Here is a 17,524-nt window from a genome sequence, read left to right on the forward strand (position 1 = left end):
TTTCTTTTGATTTTTTATTAAAAAAAATATTACAGTAATGCTTTGGACCTAATATCAACCGTCAGATATATTTTATACACATGGCACTAATCCATGTAATCAATGGGGGTAAATGGACAATTCATCAACTGGAAAACGCAGCCGTCAGTTTCAAAACTTGCGTGTTTGCTATTCTCTCTCCTTCCTACCTCTTCTGGTTTATGTTTCCTCTTCTTATCTTTTCCTTTTTCTTCTTTTTGCTTCATCTAATATATGTATGCATATAAAACACCAAATGGAGGTGAATAATTCAGACAGCAGTCTCTTCGAAGCATCCATGAGAGCCTCTCGTAGTGATATGTATTGAGACAGTTTCAATATATATTATTCTTAAACAAAGATAAGTACTAAAAACCTTCAGATCTATCACTAAAATTCTTCTTAAACTTCTTGATACTAATATTTTTGTTGTTATGTTGCAGGTACGGTGATAAGATTCTATGTACACACAGATCGACCTTGGATCTAAACGTTTTCTTTAAAGTTTTCATTTTTAGATCTAAAGTTTTCTGCAAAGGTGTCAAATCGGACCTTTTGTCAAAGTTTTCTGTAAGTTTTTTCTTAATGGATCCACTTACATCTAGTTATTATTCATACAACCATAGGGTAAATGTGTTAATTTTAATTCCTGCATCATACAAAAATTGATTCTTTGAATGTATCCACTTACATACAAATGTTCCAGTCCAGCTATTCATACAACCACAGTAAAATTGGGTAATTGTGTTAGTTTTGATTCCTGCATCATACAAAAATTGATTCTTTAAATGCATCATACAAAAATTGACCCTTTAAATGGATCCACTTGCATACAAATGTTCTAGTTATTCATACCACCACGGTAAAGTTGGGTATATGTGTTGGTTTTAATTCCTGCATCATACAACTATCACTAGTCCAAGAAATGCCTGGATTTCATCTTGTTTGAACAGTATAAAACTGGCCACTGGTCAGTACCAATGTAATGTTGCTTCATCTTCATGAAAACCTCATTATTTGTCATTTTTTGGGTTTGGCATCTGATTATAGGAGCTAGTATCTTGTGCATGAACTCTCCATCATCAATTTCTTGTCCTTTTTGACATGCACCAAAAACGACAACATTTTCATTTCCATGGCCCCTTCGACTTTTCCCAAAATGGCCCCTTCGACTTTTCCCAAAATGACCCCTTCGACTTTTCCCTGTCCATGCCTTTTCCATAAATGCGCCAGCCGAACACATGTCCATTATGAAAGTTGTAATAACCCCTGAAGGAATCCTCTCCATTAAATTGTCAAAAAATGTTTCTGCAAATTAATAATATAATTTAGTCCTGCATCTTAGTGATAAAATAAAATCACGCAAAATGGTGCATATGCTTAAACAGTTAACCCTCAAGAAAATAAAAAAGTCATTATCAAATCCCTCTTAAGACTTATTTTGATCATATTTTAGCCATTAAACCTGATAGCAGATCATGTTCACAGTTCCTGACTTTTGTTAGTAGCCTTGGTTATGCAAGCTGAAGCATATGGGGAACAATTTTATGCAACTACAGTTTCCAAGTTACATACTACTCAAACCAGTGACTAATTATAGATATAAAATCTGCTGAATAACATATAAACAGTAGGTCAATTAGTTAAATACCAGTTATTCCTTTGCCTTTTTGATGCTTGTCATGTTTGATTGCTTCCAGGGCGGTGTTTCCAAACAACTTCATGGAGTGGCCACTGATATAGACACATTGGATATCACCAGGTATTCCCCCTTCAACAAATCTTTTTAAAACTGTTTTTATTGTATTTTTATCCCCATCTTTTATAGTTGTGGTATTTAGAAAGCCTAGATGTCTTTTTAGTATCCCTTTCCACACCATGATATCAGATTTAACATGTGTTAAATCACTAATTTGGCCTATTAACAATCCTTTTCTATTAGGAGCTGACTCATACAAGGGTGGCAAATATTCTAAAATAGACATTGCTGTGTTGTCTCGATCATTCCCAAGGAATTGTCTAAAAAATATTCTGCTCTTTTCTGCTAAAATATCTCTGTTGTACCTTTGATGTGCTTTCTGTAATTTTAAAATTCCTTTGAGAACTTTTGAGGTATCTCCAATAACTGGATCTAACATGGAACATAATGCCCTCAAACACCCATGGTTAACCAATGTGCTCAATTGCTCTTTGTTTGATCTGTTTACTGCATTTGCTATTGGGAAACTTGCGGCTTGTTTAATGCCAATATCATTAGATCCATTATAGAGTTCCACAATATTTCTTAATAGATTGTGCTGTATAAGTGCCTACAAAACAGTAATAAAAACGTGCTTTTACCAATATCCTTATTAAATTAATAGTACCTACAAGAAATCAATAATTAATGCGAGTTACCTGCAATTGCTTCTTTCTTCCTATTGCTAAGAGACTGATTAGAGCGCAAACATTAATGAGTACTTGCCTTTCTGAATTGATATTTGTCAAAATCCCATGTAACTTTGGAAGGATAGTAACTGCTCTGAACAATTCCTGTATTATGAGGAAATTTATTAGGACGTGATATGAAATTGGACAATTATCAATAAGGAAATTTTAGTAAAAAAAAACATGAAGGGCATATATCACGGCCTAAACATATATGTTCATCACATGCATTTTCATTTTTCATGGTAAGGAAAGTTACATGCATGTTCTATGACAATGTTTATTGCAATTAACTATTTTTTAATCTCTCCAACTCTTGGCATTGAAATCATGTTTTATTGATTAGTCGTGATTTGAATTTGAATCATGAAACTAGACCTAAATGTTTAATTGTTATCGGTGTAAATTAATACAGGTTCTTACAAATGGTATTGAAGTGAAGCTACAAAGGAATGCTCTTAGTGTGCTTGAAGCACCTACTGGTAATGAAGAAGATGATGACCTCGAATTTGATAATGTGCGATGGAATAATGGATCAGATATGGGTGAGTTTACACTTTACTGCCACTGGTTTTGTGTTTTATATTAAATAAATAATGGTTAGTACCAGTGGAAATTTGGAAACTATAGAATGAATGAAAAATAGTTTTTCTTTTGGTTAGTACTTTTTTTTACTTTCATTGCCATATCAATGACATTCCTTGACTACATTTCTTTTCTCTGCAGCAAAGAAGACGAAGAGAAAATATGAAGGGTTGAATTATAAATTCTATTTCTGTTAACTATGATGTTTTCTACATGATTTATAAGGTGCGTCAAAGTTATAAAGGGTTAATTGAATGTTTTACCTAATTGATTAGAATGCTATTTTACTGCTACAAGCTCCTCTCCCTAATCTAGGTTTCAAATTCAAATTTCAAATCCCCCTCAAAATGATTTTTGTGGCCTCTCTATTTGCACACACATATGAGTTTTTTGTGAATATTATAATCTGATTTGAGTAGTATTTAGAAGGTATGTTCATTTATACAAATTAATTGTTCCATTATCATTGAATACATATTTTGATTAAGTAGTATATTTGTTTACATCTGTTATTCCATTAGATTAAATTCAAGCAATGACTTCAAGGTATAACATTAGATTAAATTTGGGATGTTGTTTAATTGGATTTATAGGATTTGTAGGGATTAACATCATCTGATAACTGCTTACTATGTTTTATGATTGTGTTTTAGCAAAGTAGCAGTCCTTTCATGTAATTAGTTGGGTAGAAGGTTAATTATTTGTAGAGGTCAGACATATAACCATTGTTTGGATATGCAATTTCATAAATCAATTGAAGTGTAAATGTTGCTGCAGTTTTTGAATTTATTCTGTACTTAATTGGTGCAATTTCACATCAAACACTTTTGTAGCACAAGCAAAAGCTAGATATGATAACAATTTTAATTTGTTTTATTTGTTATTCGTAAAGGTATGGTTAATTTTTTTGCTATTTCATTCGGTTTTCCATTTTTTTGCTATCTTGATTTCCATTTTATGTCTCTTTTTCCGCAAAATTGGGAATGATGTCATGTATTGAAGAATTAAGGGTGATATTTTTTACTTAGAGGGTGTAAAGGTTATGCCCTTTACTTTTTGTGTCACGTTTCTTTTCTTAATCTTCTACCATGGAATCATCAAGCTTTGCAAAATAAGATTATTCAACAATATTTTCTGAATTTTCATTGTTTAGTTTTCAAATAATACATGATTGAGTCTTTAAGAAGCATCATACCTACAAGTACATGACATTATTAAGTCTCTTAATTATATTTTTAATCTCAATCAAATACCTATAAACATGATTGAGTCTTTAAGAAGCATCAAATACCTATAAGTACATGACATGATTGAGTTTTTTTTTTTTGCTGTCACACAATAATGAAGAGGTTTGGTTTCTTTCCCCTTTTCCTTATGTGCATATACATCAGCTATTAACTAGGAATAATGACTATTAGTTTGATTCAATATATTAAGATATGCCTTATTAGTAGGAAATTTTAGTTAGTGTTTCATTTGCATGAATAAACCTTCCTGATATTTTTAAGCCATAGACACAGAAGTTGATATATAGCACTTTATTGAAAAGGAACTAAATATGCATTAGTTCTGTTTTGGAGGTTGTGGTTTATTTCGTGGCTTAGTTTAATTTTAGGGGCTGCATCATTTAAAATTTGAAGGCTTTGATATTACTACAAGAATGTTATTATTTTTTTGGTTTCAGATTTACTAAAAGAGCTTATCAAAAAGCAAGTTATATATCAGCTTTCTTCCTTATGCTTCTATCATTACAATTTTTTACTTCATTTAAGGAGTCATTCAGATGATGATGTTGAATTAGTTAGCTGAGTAATTCACACCATTATTTTTCCATCCATTTGGTTAATTTTAAGGTTTGCAAATATATTGATTTCAGAGCCACTAGCTACTTCTGTCATTCAACAAGATTAACCAAGTTGGAGGACAAAGAACACAAGCGTGTGATGGATGGAACTAAAGAGGAGAAATACATGGAAAATTCATTCAAGAACTTGACCTTGGTGACTGCAAAATGTTGTTTTCTCCTATATTAAAAAAGGTAAACATTTCCTTTATATTTTTATCATTTAAAAATTTCCTTTATATTTGTATACATCAATTTATTTGACTATGTTTCTTTAAAATAAAACCAGACACTATACAATGTACTATACAATGTAAAAATGCTGTTCGTTATTTTATTTTTTGTCTTTGAAATTTGAAATGTACATTGTTGTTTGGCCTTTTCAAGATAAGTTGTTTTTTATTAGAAGTTTGGTTAGAAGTTTGCGAGGTATGTTCAAAACAAAAATGAATTTGTGACTTTGGATAGAAGTTTTTTTTATTATGATATGTATATATTTTGTTGTATTTTATTATTTATTTAGAAACAAGTTCTTAAAATGAAATGTGGTTTATCTGTGCAGTGTGTGTACTTGATCAACTGTTTGCTAATTTGCTTTGGTATCGTGTGGTGAAGAATAATTAAAGCCATATGTTAATTCTACTAACAACTGAAAGTTGTATGCTTTGTGGGATGATTCTAAGGATTTATGCCTATGTTTCTCTGTTGATTGCAAAAGGCTTTATGCCAGTTTTTAGATTCTAAGGATTATAGAGTATAGTCATTTGATGAGTGATCAACTGGAATTTTTCTTTTCGATTGAAGTTATTTCCTTTTGTTTCTCTAAAGTCAATTAGTGTATTAAGTGAATGATGTAGGAAACTCATACTTATTTGCTATTGGGATGCTCTTGAGTTGACTGGGTGCATGAGTTTGTGGTGACTAGTTTATTACTTTTCAACAGGAGTGTTAGAGATTCAAGAAGTTTGTTGTAGTCCTATATCAATTTGGATTGGTGTGTTCTAGCTTTTTGTTAGTTGATCTGCTAGAAATAAATGCGGCTTTTGAGTTAGTTTCTTTGATGTAGCTTGCAATCTGCAACAATTAGTAGGCAATGGCAGTTGGTTTTAAGATTGGAATAAGGAGTTGTTCTGTGTGAGCAAAGGGTGGGTGTTTTTTTTTGGGTTGACATCTTAATTTATGTCTTGATGCTTTGTTTATTGTTTTATTGTTAGTTATCATGTTTAATTGCAAGTTTCTACTATTTCTTTTGTTAGATAAGAAAAGGTTAAAATGTTTTCGGCACAAAGGAAGTCTGGTGGAGATTGAATCATTAATGAAGATAAACAGAGGTCAGAAAATTAAATGCAATGGGTAACTTTATTTGAGATTCTATTGTGTAATAAATTACATTAACCTAGGAAATTTTTGTAACTTATTTTATTATCATTAACATAAAAGCACATACTTGGGCATGATTGTTCGACATGCAAGCAATCGTCCCAAGCGTATTTATTGCCTGAAATGTAATAAAAAACATTAGTAAGTAAATAAAAGAAAAGAATTTAGAAAATTTGTTCCTTACCTCAACTTGAACATAAGAAGGGTATCCTTCTCCGAGGAAGTCACCTAGTCGTTGAACCACAGTTGTTGCCCTGACCTCCCTAATGTATGGTTCTGGTCCTAAATATCACATTTGGCACTTTCGATTTCAAATACGTCTAATTTAACATATAATAATACATCAATACATTTAAGTTATCATATAATACCCGTCGAAAGTTGTTTTTGCAGTTGTTTTATGCCGTTGATGTTAGAAGTAACATCATCTTTCCACAAATCATCCACTATCTCTGAAACTGCCTTTGACCACCAACCTTTCTTTCGTTTTTTGCCGATCTTTACCTGATAAATTGAAATTAACATAAGTTTTAATCTTAATAATATACCTATAATCACATTTTTGGCTTTTGCCAAATCATCATTATAAAATATTAAAGTTTTTGCCCTTCTGGTTGTTGATTTCTAAAACCCTAATTTTAGATTGTTGGTTCCCTATCTGATCATTTATGTTTATTCAACCCTTTTATTGCAGCTTAAGAAAATCTAACTTCGGTTTTATTTGATTTTCAGGATCCTTTGTGAGTGTATATTTTGCTCTGTATGTTTTCAGGTTGTTGACACCAGTCAAACCAAAGGTATTTTCCTTTTACACTTGAATCATATTATTGATTATGTGTGTAGTCTTTTATCACGATTGTTTCTGATTTTTCATTAAAAATTATTCATTTCTCCTTATTTTTGGAACCATTCATTAGTTTGAGGCTGAATCTTAATTTGTTTGTGTTCTATATATCGAGTTTTATTTGTTTCATTCATGTTTATATTTTTATTATTATAAAAGGAGTAACGCTGTTTTAGGTTAAACAGCTACTTCCCTCCTAATCCCACTCTTAATTACCTCCCAAACTACCTATTAGCTTTTCAATGCAATGCACATTATGAAGTGTTATTCACACTGCTCTATAATAACGATATACAGCCCACTTTCTGTGCCTAGAAAATCGATGGCTTTTTATTGTGCACATCTTTAAAACAGGTATTTTATAGTTTTTTATATTGGAATTATTAACATTGCTGATTTTATAGTTTTTAAATTGGCGTTTGATTTGTGTTTAAAACCAAAATAGAGGTCTATAATCAAGACATGGAAGATGTAATAATAGAAACCTCTATCTTTCTCTGTCTTGCAGATGTATTTTCTTTTCCAATTTTTGAGGTTTTTTGCTTTTCTCATGGCTTCTATACTATATTATATTTATCTGTGTTGTGTTCCTGTTTTCTATTTTGTAGATCCATTGCTTTTTATCCCACTTTAAATTGAATATCAAGTTGCTATATTGTTTTGATTATCACTTGGTGAAACTGCACTATTCATATATAATTTTGCTTATATTTTAGACCGGAGGGAGTATATGTTATTACTTACATTTAGTGTGCTTGGAATAAGTGCTATAATCCATGAGGTATACTAGTTTTTTCCTATTTTATTTTTCAAACTGTTCTGCTGTGGGATAGGAATTTGCTAAAATTGTGTGAAGGATAATTGTAGTTCTGCTTTAAAGATAATTTGACAGTAACATAGTGTTAATGCACTTTGTAATGTGTGTGAAAGATAATTGTAGTTCCGCTTTAAAGATAAATCAAGATATTTGTATAACCATTTATATATATATATATATATATATATATATATATATATATATATATATATATATATATATATATATATATATATATATTAACTTCTCTTTGCAAACTTATTTTACTTGGATGCAAGTCAACATGCTAATATGACAGCTAAAAACCTTGAGAGCATGCCTTTCATCCTTTCCTATCATTGGTGTCTCTCACTATTGTGCCTGTCTCGCACTATTGTGCCTTATATTTGGAATGAGTTTTGATGATGCACTGCTTAACCGTAGATTGTATTATAAGAACTATAAGTTTATGTTAAGGAGGCTAGGAACACACTCTTCAAAGAAAATATTGTTGAAAATTAAATGTGCAAAATTTTCAGCTTAGTTTATTTTATCTATATGATGCAGGGCCTCTCTAGCAAGAAATCAGATTGATAACCTTAAGTTTTAAGAGCTTTAGATCACATATCATTTTCACTTTTGTGATCGAGTCTTGGTGTAAGGTATTGCCATTATAGTTCTATTTAACATCACTTTATATGTATACTTTTTGCATTACTTTGAAGATGACAGATGAAAACCTGCCGATGGGAAATCTGTGTTTTTTTATATATAAAAAATATGCCCCTTTCCGTGATAGATCTATTTCTGGTCTGTAAGTGTTTCTATTTGGAATATATGGCAGAGCTGTGTCATGTTTACCGACATCTGTGCCAACAATTTAACATCTTCAGTTTTTCTATTTACTTTGCCACAGTGGTGCTTTAATAACCGTTTTATTAGTTTCTAATGATTCTATTTTGTACGATCCATGAAATGATTTGGTGCAAATTATATAAGCCTTTTTGTTTGATCGTTATTGGTCTTTATATGTGTTTTAATTTTTTTTAGTTTGTAATTTGGTTCTGTAGAGAAACACTTACTAATCCCGATTCCCACCCAATTTGCTGTGGTTAATTGACTTGATATTGGTGATTTGTATTGGTAATGAAAGCAAATATGTAATTAAACCTCATTGTGCATTGAAAACACAAGAAGGAATTAAATGCGCCAATGTCACAGAAGGAAAAAAAGTCACTACTGTTGTCCAATGCCCCTATCTAATACTAACATTTATTAGTTTGCATCTCTCTATAATCTCTCCTATTTCATTATGTTGCGTCTCTCTGTCTGAAATTTCCCCCTCTTTTCTCTCCATTTTCTTCGCTCTTCACTTCTTTCTCCTTTCTCTTTTTTATACAGGAACAAATGGGAGGCTCGCATTGCACACGTGAGGGAGATCCACAGTGAGGTGGTGGCAGAACCTACAAATCTACAGTGATCGAGCTTGAGCTCTTTTCCTCTATTTCCTTTATGCTCTTTATTTAACCGCCTATTTTGCATTTTGAATTAGTTATTAAATAGGGATTTGAATCATTGGAGCAACAAATTAAGTTTCAATTGGAGAAACTTTAGGCAACACAAAAACCAACAATCTAATACAAATATAGTGTGCCACTACACTTATAGGAACTTTTGTGGATTCAAGGACTCATTAGTCTATTGGAAATTTATCCATGTGGTGTTTACACTTTATTTGTAAATCAAACATGTTTCTGTGTCTCTAAATTTTGCTTTATTTGATTTTTTTCAAAGTACAGGAATGTAACTGTACTTTAACATGGAGTGTGTGTAATTGCATGGGTCTTGCAATTGTTAATTGTATGAGTGTAACTCAATTTTGCTGTTAATATTGGGATGTTGTTGCAGTGGACTTTTGCCTATATAAATCTTGCCACTTTTTGCTATTGTCAATTCAAGTAGTTTATATGTTGATCTTCATGATTTTGCTATTTTTTTTACTTCTAGGGTGAGGGCTCAAGGTTAAGTGCTCAACTAAGTACCTCGTCGGTGTATCAGTCATTCTAACCATCAGATTAAGTAATCCCACATGATCTCATTCATTATTCATTAGACACCGGATCTAATCTCTCCTAAATAAGGTGAATGGCAAAGAGACACTCCATCGTCGGAATTCAATCTTCAATTTGTGTGGACAATTTTTTCTTCAAAATTAAAAATGAATTTGGGGAAATTTGTAGGGAGAATGAAATAGGTTTTGAAAGTAAAAAAAAAAGGACTTAACACTTTGTACTTCACTTATTCACTCTCATGGCTAGTAAAAATGCAATCTTCATTCTTACCCTGCTTGCAGGAGTTGCTGCTGGGAGATTTGAGAAACACGCCAACGTCACCTTAGTATCTTAAAATCCATTCTTTACACTCAGTTTAACCAATGAATTGATAAAGTAGAGCCTACAAAAGCCTATTTATCATTTTATCTTAAATCTCTTTCAAACACAAGAAGGAAACAATTTACTACCAAGGAAAAAAGCTAAAATCCAAACAGGTTTTTCCAAGGAAAAAGGCAAAAATTGTCCTTACAAAATTTTGTAGAAAAAATTATCCATACATAATCCAAAGAAAAAGGCAAGATCCAGTTGACATCGAGTAAACCAAAAGTCATATATAATACTTTCTTTAAGGTTGAATTTTGATATGAAGGTTAGATTTAAACAGAGGAGGATGATGGAGACGGTTTTCCAGATGCAAAAGTTGAGAGGAGAGAGAAGTAAAGTGCATGCAAGATCTATTGTGGTAGTGTCTAATGCGATCATGTAGAATTATTTAATCGGATGGTTAGAATGAGTGGTACACCGACGAGCATTACACTCTTATGTGAAATTTACTTGGAGATGATAAGCTCCCCTCAAAGAAAACACACAATCTTTCTATTAGCTAAAATGAGGTGTTTGCATAGCCTCGAGTTAAAATATTTGTGAGAATTGTTATTATACTTGATTATGTTATTAATTTGGAAAGTTTGAAATCGTATTTGAGTTTTGAAACTATTTCAAATTCATGCTTTGATTCTTTGATGATTTTAAGTATAAGTACCTTCATAGTTGATTTGATTTATTTTTAGCTACTTTTTAAATGAAGTTGATTTTTTATTTTTTTTAACTACCAAGAAGACTATCCAAGAATGGTCACTTCAGATTTTCAAGATCTAAGACTCATAATGCATCAATATGCAAATTGCATGAGAAAATAAAACAGATTGCACGAGAATCAAAACACAAGCAACTAAGCAAGCATATAACAGTTCTTATAACTAAGAATTAATATCTTCAAAACACTTCTCAGTAAAGAGAAATTATAATTTGGTTTACCTCCATAATCAGCACTAGTGCAGCTCCCGCCAACCTGCAGCATTTTTTCACAGAATCAGTAAAGCCAAATTACTCATAAACAACAATAAACATTCATAAACACTCATAAGCTTCAAACGATTTCACACTCCTAACCGTCAGATTTCAAACGATTTCACGTACTCCTAACCGTCAGATTTCAAACGATTTCACACTCGTAACCTTCAGATTTCAGATTTCAGATTTCAAACGATTTCACATAACCTTCAGATTTCAGATTTCAAACGATTTCACACTCGTAACCTTCAGATTTCAAACGATTTCACACTCTTCAGATTTCACACGCAATTGGTTTCGAAGAGAAAAAGCGAAGTTACGAGCGAATGTGAATGGAGAAAGAAGAGTGAACCTGAAAACGCTGCGTTGAGTGGGGAATGATTTGGATAGAGAAGCGTGAGTTGCGTGGAGAATGGAAGCGAAGTAGAAAACGAAGCGTGAGTTGAGTGAGTTGAGAATGGAAGAGAAGAAGTTAGGATGTGGAGAAAAACGCGGAGAATGGAGCGAAATTGAAAATGGATGTTTTGGGTATTTGAATGAATATGGGGTGCAGGTTAGGATGGAAAGCTACTTAATTTTCCCATGACGGGAAAAAGCCTAATCTCACCATCCATATTACTGTTTATATATCCAATGGCTTGAAATTATAAGAGAACTTTTGTTTTTACTTCGCTGGGATAAAGCTTTTCCTCTGCAGGGGCCTTGTGCAGTAAACCCCCTACTATTTTACTTAAACACATAATGTTTATTCTGTACTTTTTTTTTTGTTACATGAGATTAAAAAATGACTTGGTTATTGTGTATCAACTTTTATTCCTCGATACTGTTTGGCCTAACTTATTTCCGACTTTTCTACTCAAAAAAAGAAATTTGGGCAACCAAATTTGAAATATCATCAAATTAACATCCAAATACAGATCGCAACCACGTCGCGCGCTAGATCTATCACGCCGCGCGTGGTTGCTCTTCTTAACACTGTGCCGCGCATAATTGCCTTTCACGCCGCGCGTGATCAAGTCAGATGAGGTATTACGCCGTGCGTGGTTGGATCACGCCGCCGGCGTAGTTCACTTTCCTCCTTCACGCCGCGCGTGACTAAGTCAGAGACCAACTTCAATTCTGGCAGGGTATTACGCCGAGCGTGATAGCCATCACGCCGCGCGTAGTGAAAAGCAGGGAAAAACTTCTTTGCACAGGCACCACGCTGCGCGTGAAACAGCCACGCCCCCAGCGTAGTGCAAAACTTTAAACTTCTGCATAATTTCCCTGCTTTTCTTGTAATCCAAGTAATCTCATATCCGAGCTGATTTCTCTTGTTTATTCATAACAAAACTTCTTAAAAAGAGTCTAATGTCCCTCAAATAAGCATGAATTAATAGATGTGACAAGAGGTCATCAGGTATATAAGCTCTTTTAACCATAAAACTAGAAATAATTGTTTGGTAAATCTTACTTTTTTTTTTTATAAAAAAAGTTAAAAGTTGTTTTTTTTATTTATTATAATAGGGTTAAAAAATATGTTTGATAATATATTATAATTTTTACTAAAATATGGAAGCTTTTTTTTTTACTATATCTTTTAAAAATTATTGTTTCGCCTAACTTCTTACTATTAATGAAAAAGAAGAGTAAAAAAAGTTAGGCCAAACGGTACCATAATAAATTATATAAATTCAACAAAATAAAACCAATTTAACCTGATTTGAATTTTAAAAGTTTGCACAATTGAAATAAAATGTGAATGTATTGTTTAAAATTGACGGAGTGTGGTAGGCATCACAAAAAGTTCATAATTTAAATACATCTTTATGTGTCGTTGATTGAAAAATTTCTATCTCAGTCTCTATTATATACATTAGGAGATTCCCACGGAGCTCTTTCATGCATTCTCAATAGAAATTATTTAGGTGACATTCAATTAAAGAGTTTGTTTATGTGCATTCAATTGATTTTTTTTTTTTGTAAAACAATTTAATCTTCTCTAACCCATTATTAAAACCCAAATGATTATGTATCTTCTTTAACCCATTCAATTAAAGGCAACAACATGGTCTGATTTTGAAGATGAAGATGGTGACTCTTCGGATCTACAGAGCCCAATATCAAGTGAAGATGAAAGTGGTGAGAAACATTATCCTAAGTTTAAATTGAATTATTATTTTTTAAAAAAAATAAAAAAGAAAAAAAAGAGGAAAAGTCACGTGAGGTGTGACTATCACCCGTAATAGTAGCAAGATAATCACATATAACCAAAAAAAGAGGAAAATTGAAGACAATCACATATAACCAAAAATAACAAAAGATGTTTTCCTGTGATATTCCATTTTCTCAAATCCAAATCCTATCGACGATTTCGTTCTTTCTTCCTTTGATTTCGCAAATAATTACGTTTTTAAATCCTATATCCAAATCAAAAGTTGTGTTTTGTTCTCTCTTGTTTGATTTCAATTTTGAACCCTAAAGTTCAGCCGTTTGATTTTGTTTTGAAGATGAAGACTGTAATTGGTGCAACACTTGAAGGTTCAAGTAACATGAAGAAGATTCCTGACAAATATGTCTTAAAGTAAGTGTTCTTTTATCTATATACTATGACTTCTTTGGTTTGTGAGTTAAATATGGTGGGTGGAAAAATATTAAAGTGTTGCTAACCATGAATTTCTCTGATACCTTTCTCTGATTCCTTTGATACACCCATTTTCCTTGATACCTTTCTCTGATTCTTTCAATGTATGCTGGTGTGCACTCTTCTGTTAGTCCACAACATTCACATATTGCAAATTCAACTTCATTTTGTGAGACTAGTATGCTTGTTGATGATTGAGTTGTTTTGTTATTTAAATATGTTTTCTTTATTTCTTCATTATATTTGATTTAGGGAAACTAAGGCTCACATGCTAAAGATAAAATTTCACTACAACGGTTACTTTGTTTCTGACCCTGAAACAACATATAAAAAAGGGAAATCTTATGAGTTAAAAAAGGGTTTGGACATAGACCAGATTAACATAATTGATTTGGGGAAACAAGTAAAAGAACTATTAGGTGTGACAGGGGAATTTAAGCTATGGTATGGGAAACCAGAGAATGATTTGAGTGATGGTCTTAGGTTGCTGGGAACTGATAGAGATGTCATTAGGTTCATAAATGAGTTTAAGGGACATCCAATTGCTGATTTATATGTAGAAACCACAAGTGCAAATTTTGTTGACCATAGGTATGACACTGGTGTTGATGAAGAAGAGATAGAAATAGGTTATAATGAAGACAACAGTGATCCTGAGTATGTAGATGAAGAAGGTATTGAAGGAGATGGTGATGGTTCTGACTCTGTGTCACTAGATGATAGTGACTATGATGAGAATTGGGAATGGACTTCTGTTCTGCCTTATGAAACTTTGAATCCCACTGATGCAAGGAACCATGGTGAGAATGTTAATCTGAGTCTTACAGTTGCAGCTGAATCATCAAGGAACCCTAAAGCAACAACATGGTCTGATTTTGAAGATGAAGATGGTGACTCTTCGGATCTATAGAGCCCAATATCAAGTGAAGATGAAAGTGGTGAGAAACATTATCCTAAGTTTAAATTGAATGATAATGATGAGCAAGTTAAATTTGAGGAAGGGCAAATATTTGCATCTGCTCAGTTGTTGTGAAAGAATATGGTATGCAAAGTAGGAAAAATGTATGGCTTAAGAAGAATGAGAGCACAAGACTTGTGGTTAAGTGTATGTCAGGTTGCTCATTCCATATGAGGTTTAGTAAGGCTGCATCAAAGAACTACTTTAAACTTGTTGTACATAAGGCTGTTCATACTTGTCATAGGATTAATAAAAATAGACAGTGTAAAACAAAATGGTTGGCCAAGAAGTTGATCCATGTTTTGAAGCATGCACCCGATATGAAATTGAAGGCTTTACAAGAGGATTGCAAAAATAAGTGGGGTGTCATGTTAAGCAAATTTCAAGTTTATAGAGCAAAGGTCAAGGCATTAGAGATGATACAAGGTGCTATTTCAGAACAATATAAACATCTTAGGAATTATGCAGAGGAATTATGTACAAGTAATCCTGGTAGTACAGTGATAATCAAGACTACACTTGGAGTTGATGGACCTGTTTTTGAAAGGATGTATGTTTGCTTCTATGCTTGCAAAAGAGCATTTGTTACAAGTTGCAGACCTCTAATAGGACTTGATGGTTGCTTCCTTAAAGGAACATATGGAGGTCAATTGTTGACAGCTGTTGGAAAAGATGGTAATAATCAAATGATGCCAATTGCATTTGCTGTCGTAGAAGCTGAAACAAAAGATTCTTGGTCTTGGTTCATTGAACTCTTACTGGAAGATTTAAATTGTTTGCAATATAAGAAATGGTCTTTCATATCTGACCAACAAAAGGTATGAATTTGTTTGATTTGCAATTTTGTTATATTACGTTTGAATCATTTTATTAGTTACAATTTGTTTGATTTTTTCAGGGGTTGGTTCCTACTATAGCTAGCACTTCAGATTATGTTGAACATAGGCTGTGTGAAACACTTGTATGGTAATTGGATGAAGAAATATCCAGGAGATGAATTGAAGGAAGCACTTTGGGCTGCAGCCAAATCCACTACTATGCCAGAGTTTACTAGAGCTATGAATAATTTGAAAAAACTCAATGAGGCTGCATGGAAAGATATGAATGATTTACCACCTAGTATGTGGACTAGGGCAGCATTTAGTACACACACATGTTGTGACCTGCAAGTCAACATGTGTGAGGCTTTTAATAGTGCAATTTTAGAGTATAGGGATAAACCCATAATTTCATTGGTGGAGGGTTTGAAATTTTACATGACTAATAGGATTGTGAAACTTAGGGATTACATGCTTAGGTATGAGGGTGATATATGTCCTATGATTCAGAAGAGGTTAGAGAAGTTTAAAAAAGATGCTGATTCTTGGTCCCCAAACTGGTGCGGAGACAGTGAATATTCCATGTTTTCTGCTTCTAATGGAACTGATACTTATGTAGTTAACCTTAAAGAAAGGAATTGTTCATGTAGAAAATGGGACCTATCTGGTATACCTTGTTGTCATGGGATTGCATGTATTTGGTTTAACAATCAAAACCCAAATGATTATGTATCTCATTGGTACAAGTTAGTCTATATAATTAACTACCTCATCAATTGTTTAGGTTGCATCTATATGAGATTTTAAATTTTAAATTATTGTTGCACAATTTCAGGAAAACAACATTCCTTGATACTTATAACAATATCATCCGTCCTTCTAATGGACCTAAAGGATGGCCAAATGTGGATGCTACACCAATTTCTCCTCCATATGTTAGAAGAGCACCGGGAAGACCGAAAAAGCTTAGAAGGAAAGCAAATGATGAGCCTAGGGGTTCTAAAAAGAGGAATCAGAACACTGTTACATGCACCAGATGTAAAACTTTAGGCCATAATAAAAGGTCTTGCAAGGGAAAGACAACTGCTGATAGGATGATTCCAAAGGGTGGAAACAAGGTAACAAATTAGAATTTTAGAGTAACTCTAAAATGAATCAATACACCAGCTTGTATTTTATTATAGTTGATCTAATGTCATAAATATTATGTGAATTTCAGAGTAACTGTAACATGAATCAACCTGGACCAAGTGCAACTTGTAAAGAGTCTGCAACAACAAGTAAAGGGACTGCAACAACTGGTACTAAAGGGCCTGCAGCAACAAGAAAAAGGACTGCAACAATTGGTACTAAAAGGAAGAATGACAATACAACTCCTAATGTGATTACACCAAGTGCAACAACTAGACCAAGTGGACCAAGAAAGAGTGCTAAGATTGCTACTAATGCTACTGGGACTCAACAATCTGTCAACAAGCCTTAGATTGATATTTTAGTGACATTTTGATAATGGACATGTTATGTTATTTTGTGTTACGCAAGTGTCTTGAACCTCCATTTTGGATGTAATGAATTGACTTGTTATGTCATTTTGATTATTCTATATGTAATGACTTTACCTATTATGCTTAGTTTGGATTTTAAGTCAAATTTTAATGACCAAATTGTCTTGAACTCCCAATTTGGATTTATAGCATTGATGCACTTATTGACAGATTGGTATTGGAAATGTGTGGTATTGGAACTTCCAGTTTTGACTTATTTCCACTACACTTAAGTTATGGAGAATTTTCTGTACGTTCATCTTTTAGTATATGCAAGTTAT

General features: G+C 32.7%; 2 protein-coding genes and 1 long non-coding RNA gene across 14 annotated transcripts; all 3 read left to right on the forward strand.

The window, feature by feature from the left end:
* The first annotated feature begins 102 nt into the window (after nucleotides 1-102).
* Nucleotides 103-9,815, forward strand: LOC123891366. 10 transcript variants are annotated; one of them, XR_006803085.1, is made up of 12 exons: nucleotides 144-588; nucleotides 1,719-1,780; nucleotides 2,861-2,990; nucleotides 3,172-3,255; nucleotides 4,907-5,068; nucleotides 5,817-5,867; nucleotides 5,940-6,018; nucleotides 6,130-6,204; nucleotides 6,986-7,050; nucleotides 7,814-7,878; nucleotides 8,461-8,555; nucleotides 9,295-9,815. It is a non-coding gene; the product is annotated as an uncharacterized LOC123891366 (long non-coding RNA). The 10 variants fall into 10 exon arrangements; XR_006803083.1 differs by lacking the exon at nucleotides 5,817-5,867 and having other exon boundaries at nucleotides 136-588; XR_006803086.1 differs by having other exon boundaries at nucleotides 138-588; nucleotides 5,436-6,018.
* Nucleotides 9,816-13,597: 3,782 nt separating this feature from the next.
* LOC123891368 lies at nucleotides 13,598-17,442 on the forward strand. 3 transcript variants are annotated; one of them, XM_045941226.1, is made up of 5 exons: nucleotides 13,598-13,863; nucleotides 14,176-15,699; nucleotides 15,780-16,445; nucleotides 16,535-16,817; nucleotides 16,919-17,440. In XM_045941226.1, exons 3-5 carry the CDS (start codon nucleotides 15,814-15,816, stop codon nucleotides 17,180-17,182), a joined length of 1,179 nt encoding a protein of 392 aa, XP_045797182.1. In that variant the 5' UTR covers nucleotides 13,598-13,863; nucleotides 14,176-15,699; nucleotides 15,780-15,813; the 3' UTR covers nucleotides 17,183-17,440. The 3 variants fall into 3 exon arrangements, with proteins under 3 accessions (XP_045797182.1, XP_045797183.1, XP_045797181.1); XM_045941227.1 differs by lacking the exon at nucleotides 13,598-13,863 and having other exon boundaries at nucleotides 13,914-15,699; nucleotides 15,780-16,439; nucleotides 16,919-17,442; XM_045941225.1 differs by lacking the exon at nucleotides 13,598-13,863 and having other exon boundaries at nucleotides 13,918-15,699.
* LOC123892077 lies at nucleotides 14,968-15,705 on the forward strand. Its single transcript, XM_045941924.1, has one exon. The coding sequence runs from the start codon at nucleotides 14,968-14,970 to the stop codon at nucleotides 15,703-15,705; it is 738 nt and encodes a 245-aa protein (XP_045797880.1).
* Nucleotides 17,443-17,524: the final 82 nt, after the last annotated feature.

The sequence above is a fragment of the Trifolium pratense genome, linkage group LG6 (assembly GCF_020283565.1).
Source record: "Trifolium pratense cultivar HEN17-A07 linkage group LG6, ARS_RC_1.1, whole genome shotgun sequence".
Classification (NCBI taxonomy): domain Eukaryota; kingdom Viridiplantae; phylum Streptophyta; class Magnoliopsida; order Fabales; family Fabaceae; genus Trifolium; species Trifolium pratense.

What these genes read in the sequence shown, in the direction of transcription:
- LOC123891368 (XM_045941226.1), top strand. Translation starts at nt 15,814, where the DNA reads ATGTTGAACATAGGCTGTGTGAAACACTTGTATGGTAATTGGATGAAG. An exon ending in TATGTATCTCATTGGTACAA is followed by an intron (nt 16,446 to 16,534) that starts GTTAGTCTATAT and finishes GCACAATTTCAG; the next exon opens with GAAAACAACATTCCTTGATA. An exon ending in TTCCAAAGGGTGGAAACAAG is followed by an intron (nt 16,818 to 16,918) that starts GTAACAAATTAG and finishes TGTGAATTTCAG; the next exon opens with AGTAACTGTAACATGAATCA.
- LOC123892077 (XM_045941924.1), top strand. Translation starts at nt 14,968, where the DNA reads ATGCAAAGTAGGAAAAATGTATGGCTTAAGAAGAATGAGAGCACAAGA.